Genomic DNA, 12920 nt, shown 5'->3' on the forward strand with positions numbered 1-12920 from the left:
ACAGGCGTAACATGATATTTCATGATTTCTAGAATCGCACAGTACATCTATTACAGAAAATTACTTTTTAAAAAGAAATCCTATAGCGTCAATCTAAGGACAATTTATACTGACGTTTTAAGTGACTTAATAGACCTTTGTAAGCAGGAAAAGGAAGTGTGATTAAAAAAAAAAATAACTTGAAAAACGTGTGTATTGGTTTAACATTAAACCATTGATTTATCAGCATTAAACCACTGATTTCTATTGTTAGATAAGGTAGCATTTATTTCTATACATGATGAATAAAGTACTACAAGGCATCCAAAGCAAAAAAGCACATAAAAGACAGGGATCATCCATAAGAAAATCCACTTCTAGGTACCCTTCTAGTAATTTAAAAGCACCGTTATGTTGACAGCTGGGAAACATTTCAAGACAGAGCTTAAATGTCCTTTTCAAATCCTGGTTTGTCTTGCAACATTTACTCAAGATAATAAATCAGCATTTGCTTACAAATATTCTGTCAGTGACATTTCGTTAATCCAAATGTTTCGTTCTCCAGTTAATAAGAATGTTCAAAAAAATGGTAACACTGCACCATCTGCTTTTTTCAAACAGGTTGGACAGTTGGGGAGAAGGGGAAATAATGAGTTAGTTTCCATGTGAGTAATACTTAGAACTGGGTCTAATTTAGCCTATCTTAATAATTCTGATTAGATAATAAGTTTCTAGTCTAGGAAATTTTCTTTTTTTAGAACTATGCATGTAACACAATACTGACTTCCATGTATTTAAGAAGACTGCTAAGAGCTACAGTCATTTCATTAACTGAAATTAACTCTGAGGAAATAGAAGATGGGTACAGGGCTTAGGACAAAGAAAATGCAAAAGATGTCTCTAGGTATCTAGGGAATCTTCACGTTGCACAGTCACGCTAGGTAAGAACTGATGGTGATACCGGGCCCTCTAGTGTAGGGAAGCAAAAACCCAAGAGCCTGTCAGCATACGTGTGGGGAAGCCAGTCAAACGGAAAGCTGTGACGTATCCATGACTTACCTGGGAATTCTTCCTTCAGGTTGGGGAAATTGATATTCGTGTAGAGAACTGGAGCTACTGTTGCCATTTCACCCAGGGCCTCCTCCTTCTCCCACTTGAGAGTGCTCCTCTGGGCATTTGACATTGTGTCATTCTCTCCCTCCACAGGGAGAGCCGATGATGTCCATGAGTTGGTAGGATCACCAGCCAATGGATTAAATGCCGGATTTTTATCCCTGCCAAATGATAAACAGCTTTACTTCATAAACACAGAATAGCTTTCTAAGTACTATGGTCAAGTACACTTTCATTAAACCCACAGCTATAATGTTTGATGGGTTTTAGCAAAGATCACCATGATTTTAAGACACTAACACTTGTCACAGTAAGTCAGACTGATAAACACCTATATAACAGAAATGATTTATGTTTCCATATAAAGTCAAGGCTTTTAAATACCTGGTATCAGCATAGGGGGATTGTGCTACGGCAGAGAAAGTTCCCAGTCCACTTCCGGGAGGTAAAGCATTGTGCGGGAGGTGAGGACTGGGTCCAATGAGGCCGTTCATGAGTGGCATCCGTGAAAAGACATCTTCAAAGAAGAAAGCATATTATTCAAAAATAATTTAAAAGTAGCAGGAATATTTCTCAATAAAAATCTGTAATACTACTCAAAAGTAGAATTTCCCCCCAATATTATACTGTAAAATATTGCTTAAAGAGTGACTTTTGGCTATAAAGTTTTGAAATATTTCTCTATAATTCTGTTTACTTCATCATGGTATGATGGGAGTAGCATGTGTTTTGGAGTCTGATATCCTAGGCTTGAATCTTCATTCTGCTACTTGTGAGAAGCAGAATCAATCACTATTTCGATAAAATGAAGGTATTCTGTGATATATGTAACTGGCATACTGTACGTGCAGTTTTCAGCACAGTGCCTACTATGCAGTAAGTATCCAGCACATATGAGCTCTAAGAAAAAAAATCAATCTCAAGAAATGACAGTTAGGTTTTATCAAATCCTCTTCTTCACTCAAAATTTATGAACAGGTATTCCATATACAAATAAAAATCCCACCTATTATTTTTAAATTGGCACTTTTTCTCTAAAGTAGTTGGGAACAAGCAATATTGCACCTACCATGATAAATTAGATGATTACTGTTAAAAATATGTAATTTTTTTTTAACCTAATTTTCACTACTTGGAGTTTCAGGCACCGAGTCCCTTTTAACTCGCATTCCATCACCTTCATATCTTCTTTCCTCAGAGACATAAGGCAAACCATAATAAGACCACCTTGTGTTTCCCCAAACTCTGCACAAACACAGAACTCCAACCCTTATTGTGATTGTCTGTTTTCCTAAACTGTTTGGTAGTAAGTCAACTGTCCTTAGCCAAGCAATTTTCCAGCCCAAAAAAAAAAAAAAAAAGGCACACACACAAAACACCTTTTTTGGGTGTATCTTCAAAAATTCCTTCCATAAACTTACAGTGGTAATCATTTCATAATGTAAGGTAAACTGTTTGCTATATACTTGAAACTACAGACAGCTGTATGTCAATTATCTCTCAATAAAACTGGAAGAGGGGGAGAAAAACGCCTCCAACTTAGAGACACACTTTCAAGTAATAAATACATGGCCTCTACTGATAATTGTAACACTCAGAACAGCACTGAAGATCCATACCTGTATCACCAGTTAGTTATGCAAACAAAAATCAGTCATGAGGTTAGCACAACGACAGGGCACTCCTAACCTGATCACTCGCCAAATGGTCAGAAAGAAGAATAACCACAAGTGCCTTGCCCACAACACGCTCTGCACCACAGAATGTCCGGTCAGCTAAACCTGATCCTCCATTACAACTCTCAAGCTCCTGTCTGAGGACGCTGGGGCTGAACGTCCACAGATCTTCAGGGTCTGTCTCAGGGGCACTGGTCCTGGAAACACCCCAACATCAGGTTAGGGCTCCTCCTGCAGAACAGCAGGGCGGCCCACTGGTTTGGGACTCCACAACAGCCAAGTGTCTGAGGACACTGAAATTCACTCCAGGCATTAGATTTAAGGAGCAAGATTTCTGCATTCATTCCAAATAGAATGCTACCTCTATTTTCATCTTAAGAGAAAAGGAGGTTCCACTAAGCAATGTATTTCACTGAAAAATATCAAGTGTCTTGCATGTAATTAGGCTAAACCAGAGCTCCCTTTCTGGCCCTGAGAACGGGAGCAGTCCCGTGGCACTCCACCAGCACTGACGACTGTGCCCGCAACACAATCGTACTGGAAGGTTATGTAACAACAACAGCTATTGCCTGTTAGCCTGGCCCTGTACTAAGGGCTTTATACGCATTAATTAACTCACTGGTCCTCACACCAACTCCATGGAATGGGTTATTATGTGTAGTGACATTTATGCAAAAAAGAAAAAAGAAAGACCCAGAGAGACTAAACAGCCTGTTGTTGCTGTACACATAAATAAATGTAAAGCATTTTTCCTTTATTATGATTTTAATTAGGAGGTGGTCTCCACCCGCTACCCCGTACCTCTCCAGTTTACCATTATCTGGTCATACTAGCATCTTTTTCAAAGCGTGGGTAAGAACTGATTGAAAAGTTACTTCATGTAACCTCCATTTAAAGTGATTTCAAGTTACTCTCAGTCTTCCTGAAACTTCCCTTCTCCGCTTTCTGATCTGTGTAACTGCCAGCACACCACGCTCTGCCCTCCTCTCCACTCCTACCAGGCTGCTCCACTAAGGATCACGACAGCCTTGTCTGACCCAAGGGAACAACACACCACCTTTCTCTCTACTTGGCCTTACAGACTGCGTCACGAGCGTCGCCGCTAAGACCCTACCTCGCACTCAGGGTCTCCACCTCCGTTTTTCACTTTCATCCAGCCCTCAAAAGAGGGAAAGAAAAGGAGCATGCAATTGTATACGAATATGAACCAGCTGTGAAGCATATAATTTATTACATTCACTTAAAAAGAGTTCAAGATTCTACATTCTACTGAAGTATATTCTCTTAAGAAATCTTACCCTTCTGATCACTAAACAGACAAGTCCTAAGCTTTTATCTACAGCTATGAACAACTGCAAATGCCTGTAAGTCAGGACAACGTATATGCTCATTTCTAACAAAGTAAAAACGGCCTAAAACTAAGTTCATTACATCTCCACCTCTCTCCTCTACAACACACACACATTCTCTTTCTCCTTTGTTCCATGTTTCAAGTTCACAGCACGACTGATTATCTTCTGGGTCAGCCTGACATATATACAGTCCAGTTCAGTTTCTTTCCTTTCTCCTTACATCGTACACCCAATTGGTAGCACAATCCTACTTATGATAACATTGCTGTCTATCAAATCCATCTCCTCCTTTCAGTTACTACTGCAGATATATTCACATGGAACCCAATTTTTCATTCAGTCCCAACTGAAATAAACTCATTAATATACAACTCTTCCCATCCCAAATCCACTTCCAATATTAACACCAGAGGTACTTTGCCAAAACATGTGACTCATCAGATCATTTCACTGGTGTGAGGTCTCCAAAGGCTGGAGGAAAAAAGGCCAACTGCCAATGCCTAGCTGTCCAGACAAAATCTAGCCCCAGCGTCGCACTTTCTAATCTGGCCTCCTTACACCGTTCCTTCTATCTCTCCTCCTTTGCTCTGGGACGGAGCAGAGCTGCCATTCCTAAATAGGCACATGTCTCCCTGCATGTGATCTGAAGATATCTTATCCTTAAGTTATTATTCTTTCAAACACAAATGCGGAAATCTCAGAGACTCTTACGGCTCTGCTTGAACTATGCTCACTATAATGGACATGAGTTTGAGCAAACTCTAGGAGATAGTGAAGGACAAGGAAGTCTGGCATGCTACAGTCCATGGGGTTGCAAAGAGACACAACTGAGCAACTGAACCACGGCAACAATAACAGAAATGAGTTGTCTACCTGAAAGTCTACAATACCACAATTATAAACTCTGGTGGGTGGTTAGCCTTTGTCATCTCTGAGCTACACGTAAGCACCTAGCCAAAACCCACCTCCTCTCCAAGTAAACATCAACCTCCCTAATCTTCAGTATCTTATTAAACATGAGACTGCACACTGAAATGATTTAAACAATGATCATAAAACCTTTTTATAAAGGAATACATTTTTAACTGATTTGATTTTTGAAATACTTCTAGTTTCAGAAAACTTGGAGACAGTTGCTTTTATTTTTATATGCTACAAAGAGAAACACAGAAGAGTTCTTAATGATTAAGAAAGCGTATGGGAACAATTATGTCAAGAAGCGCTTATGAATCTGTTTCATCCAAATGTAAATCACATTTGGTCTAGCAAACATCGTGGTAAATTGATGTTTAGCGGCTAAAACTGGTAGAAACTAAAACATTTCAATTATGTGCCTTATAGAAATGTTCATGTATACACAAAATTTGTGGCCAAGGTAACATTAAATTATCTGCGCTTTTCAGCACTTACACAAATACAGTGTATGAAATAAAAGCATCATCATAAATCATTCAGTTCAGTATAGAATCACAAAGCAGTGACAACAGGATATAGAGAGAGGACCCGATACTTAAATTATCAAGAATACAGTCTGAAGCAGTATCTCCTTATCTATGCCCACAAAATTTTGATCCTAGCCTATCAGATTTCAGCTCTTCAAAAAGAGGGAGAAAGGAAAGCCTGAAATTTGTTCTGCAACTAGTTACAAATAGGTAGAAGAAAGTGTGTTAAACAAAATTGGCAAATTTGCCTATAGGAAGTAGGAATTTCAGTCGACAGTGGTAGAAAGGGCACCGATTTACCCTCCAAGAATTTACTGAGGCCATGTTCTGTGGCAGGTATACAGCAAAGGCAGTGGTGACTCTAGTCTTCAAGGAGCTCACCATCGCAGGGAAACCCATAATGCCCCAAATGGGCGTTTATGTTTGCACCACACGCTACGAATGGAAAGCCTGGGGGGAGTGTGGGCATGGAGACTTGCTGACCACGGAGGGAGTGACTGAGACTCAGACCAGATGGATGAGTCCAAGGCAGCCGGCGAGGGCTGAGCAGTTCTCGGAACATTTCTGCGGGAACGACTGAGGAAAGGTGACACAGGACCAGGAACGGGACAGGGAAGGAGGTGGGCACTGTTAACAGGGGCACTGCCAGTGAAGTGGGCAAAAGAATTCTGACCATAGAGTGAGCCGCTGCGTTCCCGGGAAAGGCGGGGAGGCGGGGGTGTGACTGAGAGGAATTCAGAGGCTGGTCCTACCCCACCACTGCAAAAGAGGACCCTCTCTTGTCAAGTCTGCGTGCGTGGTGACCGAGAGGCATGTGAAGGCCGACGCGACACGAGGGGGCACAGGCGGCAGGGCCGTACTTACGACACTTGTCTAGAGGCGACGTACCCTGGCCGTGCGCGGGCAGCAGCTGGGGCGCAGGAGGCGGTGGTGGGTGCGGCACAGGGGGCGGCGGCGCAGCGGCAGGACTGAGCACCGCGGTAAACAAGTCCTCCACGTCCTTGCCCCCGAGCTCTAGGAGACACGACGACAATGAGCACGGTTAAGAGACTACGAGAGCCAGGGCACAGGGAGTGTATTTCCATCAACAAAAGAATCAGAACACAAATACCTGGGATTTTATACAACTTGCTGAGAATTGCTCCTAGGATAAAATGAAGAAATGGAAATATTAACAACTACCATGTCGATATCCGGATGCAATATAGTATTTGTCACAGAACGATCAGAATAGAAGTTAACTGGCATGCAGACATCTTTGAAGATCCTATTACATTTCTGCGTGTCTTTAGAAAGCCCAGATGGAGGGCAAATGCTTTACCGTCTGTGACCATCTTGTCAAGTTCAGGGCTGAGGATGCCATCGAGCTGCTCTTCACTTAGAGGCCGTGAACTCTGACCCACACTTGGCTGAGGCAGAGATGAAGGGTCATCAGCGACCGGACCAACGTCTATTCCAGCTAGAGGAGCAAGGTATGTATATCAGAAAGTGGATTCTGAACACTCACACAAAATGCATTACACTATTTACCTGCATTAACACACAACAACAGGATTAAAACAAAGCAATGGAAAGCCTGTAATTCTGAATTAATCTAGATTCTTAACCCAATCCAGGGAGTCAATCAGTAAAAATTAGGCACAATATATTTGTAAACTTAGGCTCTGCTTAAAAAGTTATGGTTTAATCATGAGAAATACATTTCCTCAGAAACAAAAGAACACTTCTAGTTCTAAATTGCTAATTTCTACACACGAAAAAGCACCATATTATTAAGTTAGGGGTCTCTAAGAAGAATCAATATATAATGTTCAATATACTTTTAACTCAAACTTAGGAACTTGTGGTTTCAAACACAACTGGGTCAACTATCATATGCAGGTTGTAAAACAATCAAGTTTCACACTAACTAATGGAAAGCTAAAAAACTCTTAATGCTTAGTAAAAACCATCCTCTGGTGAACAATTCCAACTACAGATCTTATTTCTGAACTATTCTGTAGTCAAAAACAAGATGCAGATTATGTTCATAACATGCTGTATCTTACATGAACTGGTTTTTAAGCAAGAGTGACATTTAAAAGTGGTTTATTGTCTATTTTATCACACTTCCTCAATATTACTATCAACAAGTGAAAATTCATCTCTTATTTGAGGTTATATTAGGAACTATCAATATAATGTTTGGGTAATAGTACAGATTACTTTCTAAAAAGAATAAAACCATTCATTAAAAAAAAGAAAAAGAAAAAACACTACAGAGAAAGTCACCCAAAGCACAGCACAGGTGTACCATGCTTTAGCTGCACACACAGAGGAAACAGAGCTGGATTAGTGACACAGGAGCACTGTAACAAGAACGCATGCAGCTACAGGCTGTTCCAGCTGAAATCGCTACTGAAAACAGAACAGACTACTGCTAGTCAGCCACCATCCACTGCTGTTTCTTACCAAATGCACAAGGTGAGCTCTCAACCTGGAAAGTGCATAAATCAAGACCTACAAGACCCAAACCAAATAAAATGGATGATTACCACAGGAGCGGGAAGTGGGGGACGGCTCAAACAAAAGAAGAAACGAGGTACATAAGGCAAAAAGTCTTAGCTCTGATGCAATTAAACAGACAACAGAAATTACTAATGCGCTATTTCCCCTCTTAAAGCAGGAAAGTCAAGGCAGATCAAATAAAATGATGAGTTTGACGATGTCAGAGAAAAAAATTTTTTCTATTTCAATGACTACGCTTCATTCACACACACACACATACCTCTCACTCACATCATAAAATAGACACTGGGCAAATGTACCTGAATGATCAACTGATTTTGCAAGGTCATCTGAAATTATTCCAAGAATGTCATCATCTGTGTTTAAGACTTCAGAAATATCAGCTAAGGGGTCATCAGCAGCACCTAAGTATAGTAAGTATATTTTCAAAGTGTCACCATTTTCCTAGACATTAAATTCTAAAACTCATTCATTCAACCATTTACCAAATATTAAGAATATAGTAGATACTGAGGTAAGTATCATAAAAAGATTATTACTTCTAAAGTAAGGAATTTTTCATAGAAAAGGCACTCCAACATTTGAATAACAAAACATTACAAATTAAGACTTTTTTGTGACTACTGTATATTAACAATGAAATAAATGTTAAAATAAAAACCCATAGGCAGTAAAAATGAAATAGAATACTGTAACAAAGCAAAAAAAAAAAAATTTAGAAAAAGCACCTCTAAAAATGACATCTAGAAAACACAATAGAAGATAAATATTAAAGACAAACCTACTGCTTAAAGTTCCTTGTAAAGTATAAAGCAGATACCATCGAGTAAAATGCCTACTTCCAGCTTTACTCTTAACACTCATTTTCACTCATTTACTCAAGAAGGTATTTGAGCAGCCACAGAATTATGTCTATGGAGGAAGCTAATAGGCACTGGTCAGGCCACTGGAATAGAAAAGGGACTAACACACAGTGCAGATGCTCCAGAGCTTCCTCTTTCAGAGGAGAAAATAAACGCCACCAGTGTAAGTGCTATGAAAATAAACAATAAGGGGAAAAGGATTAAGAGCAACACGGAGGGGGCCGCCAATCCTCCACGTACTCAAATACCCAAATCTGACCCACACTCGCCCTCTCTAGCCTCATCTCCACATCCGCAGATTCAGCCCACCAGAGATCCTAGGACTGCTGTACGTATGAGAAAAAACTCCGCATCTAAGTGGACCCTCGCAGTTCAAACCCCTGTTGTTCCAGGGGCATCTGTAAAACGGGAAACTGCTGGAAGGTTGCTAGAGGAAGGTGTGACTGATGTCTTAAAGGGAACACACTGGCTGCCAGGTGCAGAATGGACCAAGGTGGAGGAGGGCAAGGCGTGCTGGGAGACTGGAGCTGGGTTGGGGAGCAGGAGTGGCTGTGGTCCCAGTGAGAGGCGGTACCCGCCTGCACACAGCGGATGGAGGCTTAGGGAGGCAGCCGCTGGTGTGGGATGGCATCTGAAGGCAGCAACAAACTTGCGGGTGTGTGAGATGCGGAACGTGAGACAATCAGGAGCCAGGGAGAGCGACAAGGGTTTCTAGCCTAATCAAGTAGGAGAATATTTAGGTTACCTTTAGCGACTTTATTAGTCATGTAAGGAATATCAGAATTTTTTAATCCGTTTTTGACTGTTTTTACTTAAGAAAAAAAAGAGAAGACGACGTAAAATACTCCAGACTCTACACCAAGTATTTCTATAAAACATAGTCTTGTCCCTTTAAACATATCAGACAGAATTCACACATACATAAAAATACAATTTTTCAAACTGAAATCCAAAGTAAATTTTGTATGCCCAAATATTTCTAAAGTTTTTAAAAAATAAAATTATTTCAATAATATATTCTCTAGACAACAGTATCCTTGAAACAAAAAACAAAAAAACGGGGTAACTGTTTCGGGGTAAGGTTTGTTTGATTTTGAATCAGTGGAGGGTTTCGCCTTGACGTCCAGCAGTTGAGACCCCACACTCCCACTGCAGGAGGTGTGGGATCAATCCCTAGTCAGGGAACTAAGATCCCACAAGCCACAAAGCATCAACAAAACACAAGTGAGTAAAGAGACTTAAACCAATGGAATTCTATTAAACAAATAACAGTGGTTTTTAAAAGACTGTGTTTTAAAAATTCTCCTCTACCTGATGACATTTTATATCTTTTTAACAAATTATTAAAACTGACATAATGGAAAATATTGAATAACTTTTTTTAAAAAAGGAAGCTATTGTTTTTCAATTCCCCATCATAAAGCAAAAGAGTGGTTCAACTGTACAGAGCATGACAATTCAACCAGATTTTGACATGTGTGTTATTCTAGTCCTCTATAGTTTGGCTTTATCACTAAACCATTCTCTCTTCACCAATTTTTTGGGGAAAATGACTTCAAATAAAGGAAACAGGAATGAAAAATGGTATATATCAATGTCTTTCCTGTCACAGTATCTCCTGCCCAACCCCAGTTCTCTTTCTTATAAAAACTCAAGGGCAATTTACTTCTATGGAAGCCTTTAAATGGCTAGGCAAGGTTTTTACAAGGCATCCTTCAAATAGTAAGACATCCTTTGAAGTACTTGCAAGTCTTTCACTACACATTATTTTAACAACATACTGACACGGATGAGAGCTGGAAAATACTCAGAACGACTGAACTAAAAAGTAAAATGATCTGTTAACATTAAACCAAGAGTATGGCCTTTAGTCTCATGCTAAATGTGTGCTTTCAAATAACAGGGGGCAAGATTGCTTCTAATTATTTCAAGAAGTTAAAAAAATACTAGTAGCCTGTATTTCAATCCAGGATAATGCCAAGTTAATGAAAATGCAACTCAACATTATCAAAAGTCATCTTTCAGTGGATACTGCTTTAAGATTATTTTCAAAATTGGGTTTATAGAATTAAATGAGTGATAACTGCAATTCAACGACAAAAAGGAAGCCTGTCAGAAGAATATTTAATTTGTTGTTCATTGTTTAGTCGCTGAATCGTGTCTGACTCTTTGTGACCCCATGGACTGCACAACTGAAAGTAAAACAAAAATACAGAATGGAAGAAAAGCTTTGGGATACCAAGCTAGCTAAATTCTAGAGAGCGTTGCTGATGTCAGTATTACTTTATACACATTAAGTTCTTGTATCTTTCTCTGATTCTGAGCAGTCCCTGTATCCCCAATGTCTAGAGTCTCAACAGAAGACAGGTTTGCAGGGGACATTTGGCAATATCTGGAGACATTTTTCCTATCACAACATCGTGAGGCTAGAGATGCTGCTGAATATCCCACAATGCTCCAGATGGCCTCCCTCCATCAACAAAGGTCGATGGCCTAAACTGTCAACGGTGAGAAACCGACCTAAGGCAATATGCTGCTGCTGCTGCTGAGTCGCTTCAGTCGAGTCCGACTCTGCGCGACCCCACAGATGGCAGCCCACCAGGCTCCCCCATCCCTGGGATTCTCCAGGCAAGAATACTGGAGTGGGTTGCCATTTCCTTCTCCCAAGGCAATATATTCCACAGTACATTAACACAATGGGTCAGACGGCTTCCAACTACAGTATCCTTTCTTCTTTGGAATTTCTTGGGGCTGTATAATTAATTTTGAAAAACATCTTAAGTTGAAGATTATTGTAACTCACCAATCATGGCCTCATTATACTCCCATATGTCGCCTTCAGTCAACTATAAACCAAGTGTTTTCCTTTACAACTTGCAAGAGTTGATTTCATGGTAGTAACAAAGATGAATTTATTTGCTAAATCATACAGACCTGGTCCACTTAAAAAATAGTTGCATTTACTGAATGCAAGTTCTATTTCAATAAAGGTAAGTTTTATAAGCATTTCAAAGCTCTGACTAAAAGGAAGATGAATGTAATGTGATAAAAAAAATATTGTCATTTACTCTACATACCATGAGCTCCAGGTTTTGCTGGTGTTGAGGATGAACTAAGCAGTGGGTCTAAGGAAGGATCCAAGAAAGTGGTATTGGTGTTTGTTTTATAAGAAAGCTGGGTTGTGTCTTCTGATAGATTATCCAAACTTAGTTTGTTTTGTCTTGTTGTGTCTAGAAGATCTTTTCCAAAGAATGCTTCCTAGACAAAGAGAAGCACACATGGAAACGACTGACTCAGTTATAAAATTCTAAAATGAGAATACAGGTAATTGTCATTTTGATAAGAAGGCAGAAATAACAGAAAAACTTAGTATTTAACAATATAAGAATTGAATGTAGAAATATGTAAACAAGAGATATCCTGTCAATTGTTTTATGTATATTCCCCTTTTTTAGAAATAAAGTTTGTGTTTCTTTAAATAGAATCAAGTAAAATTAACCAAATAAAACTCCCCAATTCTGTCAAATGTTTCTAGCAATCACAGTAATTTGGTAATCCCAGGTTAGACTACAGTGAAATTTAAAAATGGATAAATTTATAATATTATGGCATCTTAATTCATATTATAAGAAAAACTAAAACTTCGTGAATATTACTAACATTTGTAGATGATCTGCAGAGGTTAACTCAAGGGTTTGATCTACAACTTTAATATCTGTATACTTTACAGATAGATTTAGCAATCTCCCACTGATGCATATAACCACATTAAAGACTTCATACACTATAAATCTGAAGGAGGGTTTTTACAGTTATTTTAAACAAACTATGTGTACAAAATTTACCACCAAAGCCTTGGCATTTTATTCAGTTACTCATGCTGACTTTTTTCCATTTATATTGTAGAGACCACTCTTTCAAGCCTGGCCTCCTTCCAACTCCAGGATCTCTCCCCAACTTCTCCAGTATCAATAAGGAGAACAATAG

The 12920-nt window shown here is 39.4% G+C and overlaps 1 protein-coding gene across 1 annotated transcript in view; it reads right to left on the bottom strand.

Moving 5' to 3' along the window:
- KMT2C (lysine methyltransferase 2C) overlaps nt 1-12920 on the bottom strand; it is a 257816-nt gene that overhangs the window by 47755 nt on the left and 197141 nt on the right. The window contains exons 27-34 of the mRNA XM_052638894.1: nt 12011-12191; nt 8370-8474; nt 8014-8061; nt 6884-7021; nt 6674-6706; nt 6427-6576; nt 1477-1609; nt 1039-1253 (exon numbers count right to left, since the gene is read on the bottom strand). Of these exons, the coding sequence (XP_052494854.1) occupies nt 1039-1253; nt 1477-1609; nt 6427-6576; nt 6674-6706; nt 6884-7021; nt 8014-8061; nt 8370-8474; nt 12011-12191 (1003 nt within the window). The remainder of the gene's footprint in view (nt 1-1038; nt 1254-1476; nt 1610-6426; nt 6577-6673; nt 6707-6883; nt 7022-8013; nt 8062-8369; nt 8475-12010; nt 12192-12920) is intronic.

This window comes from Budorcas taxicolor, chromosome 4, assembly GCF_023091745.1.
Source record: "Budorcas taxicolor isolate Tak-1 chromosome 4, Takin1.1, whole genome shotgun sequence".
In the NCBI taxonomy this organism is placed as follows: domain Eukaryota; kingdom Metazoa; phylum Chordata; class Mammalia; order Artiodactyla; family Bovidae; genus Budorcas; species Budorcas taxicolor.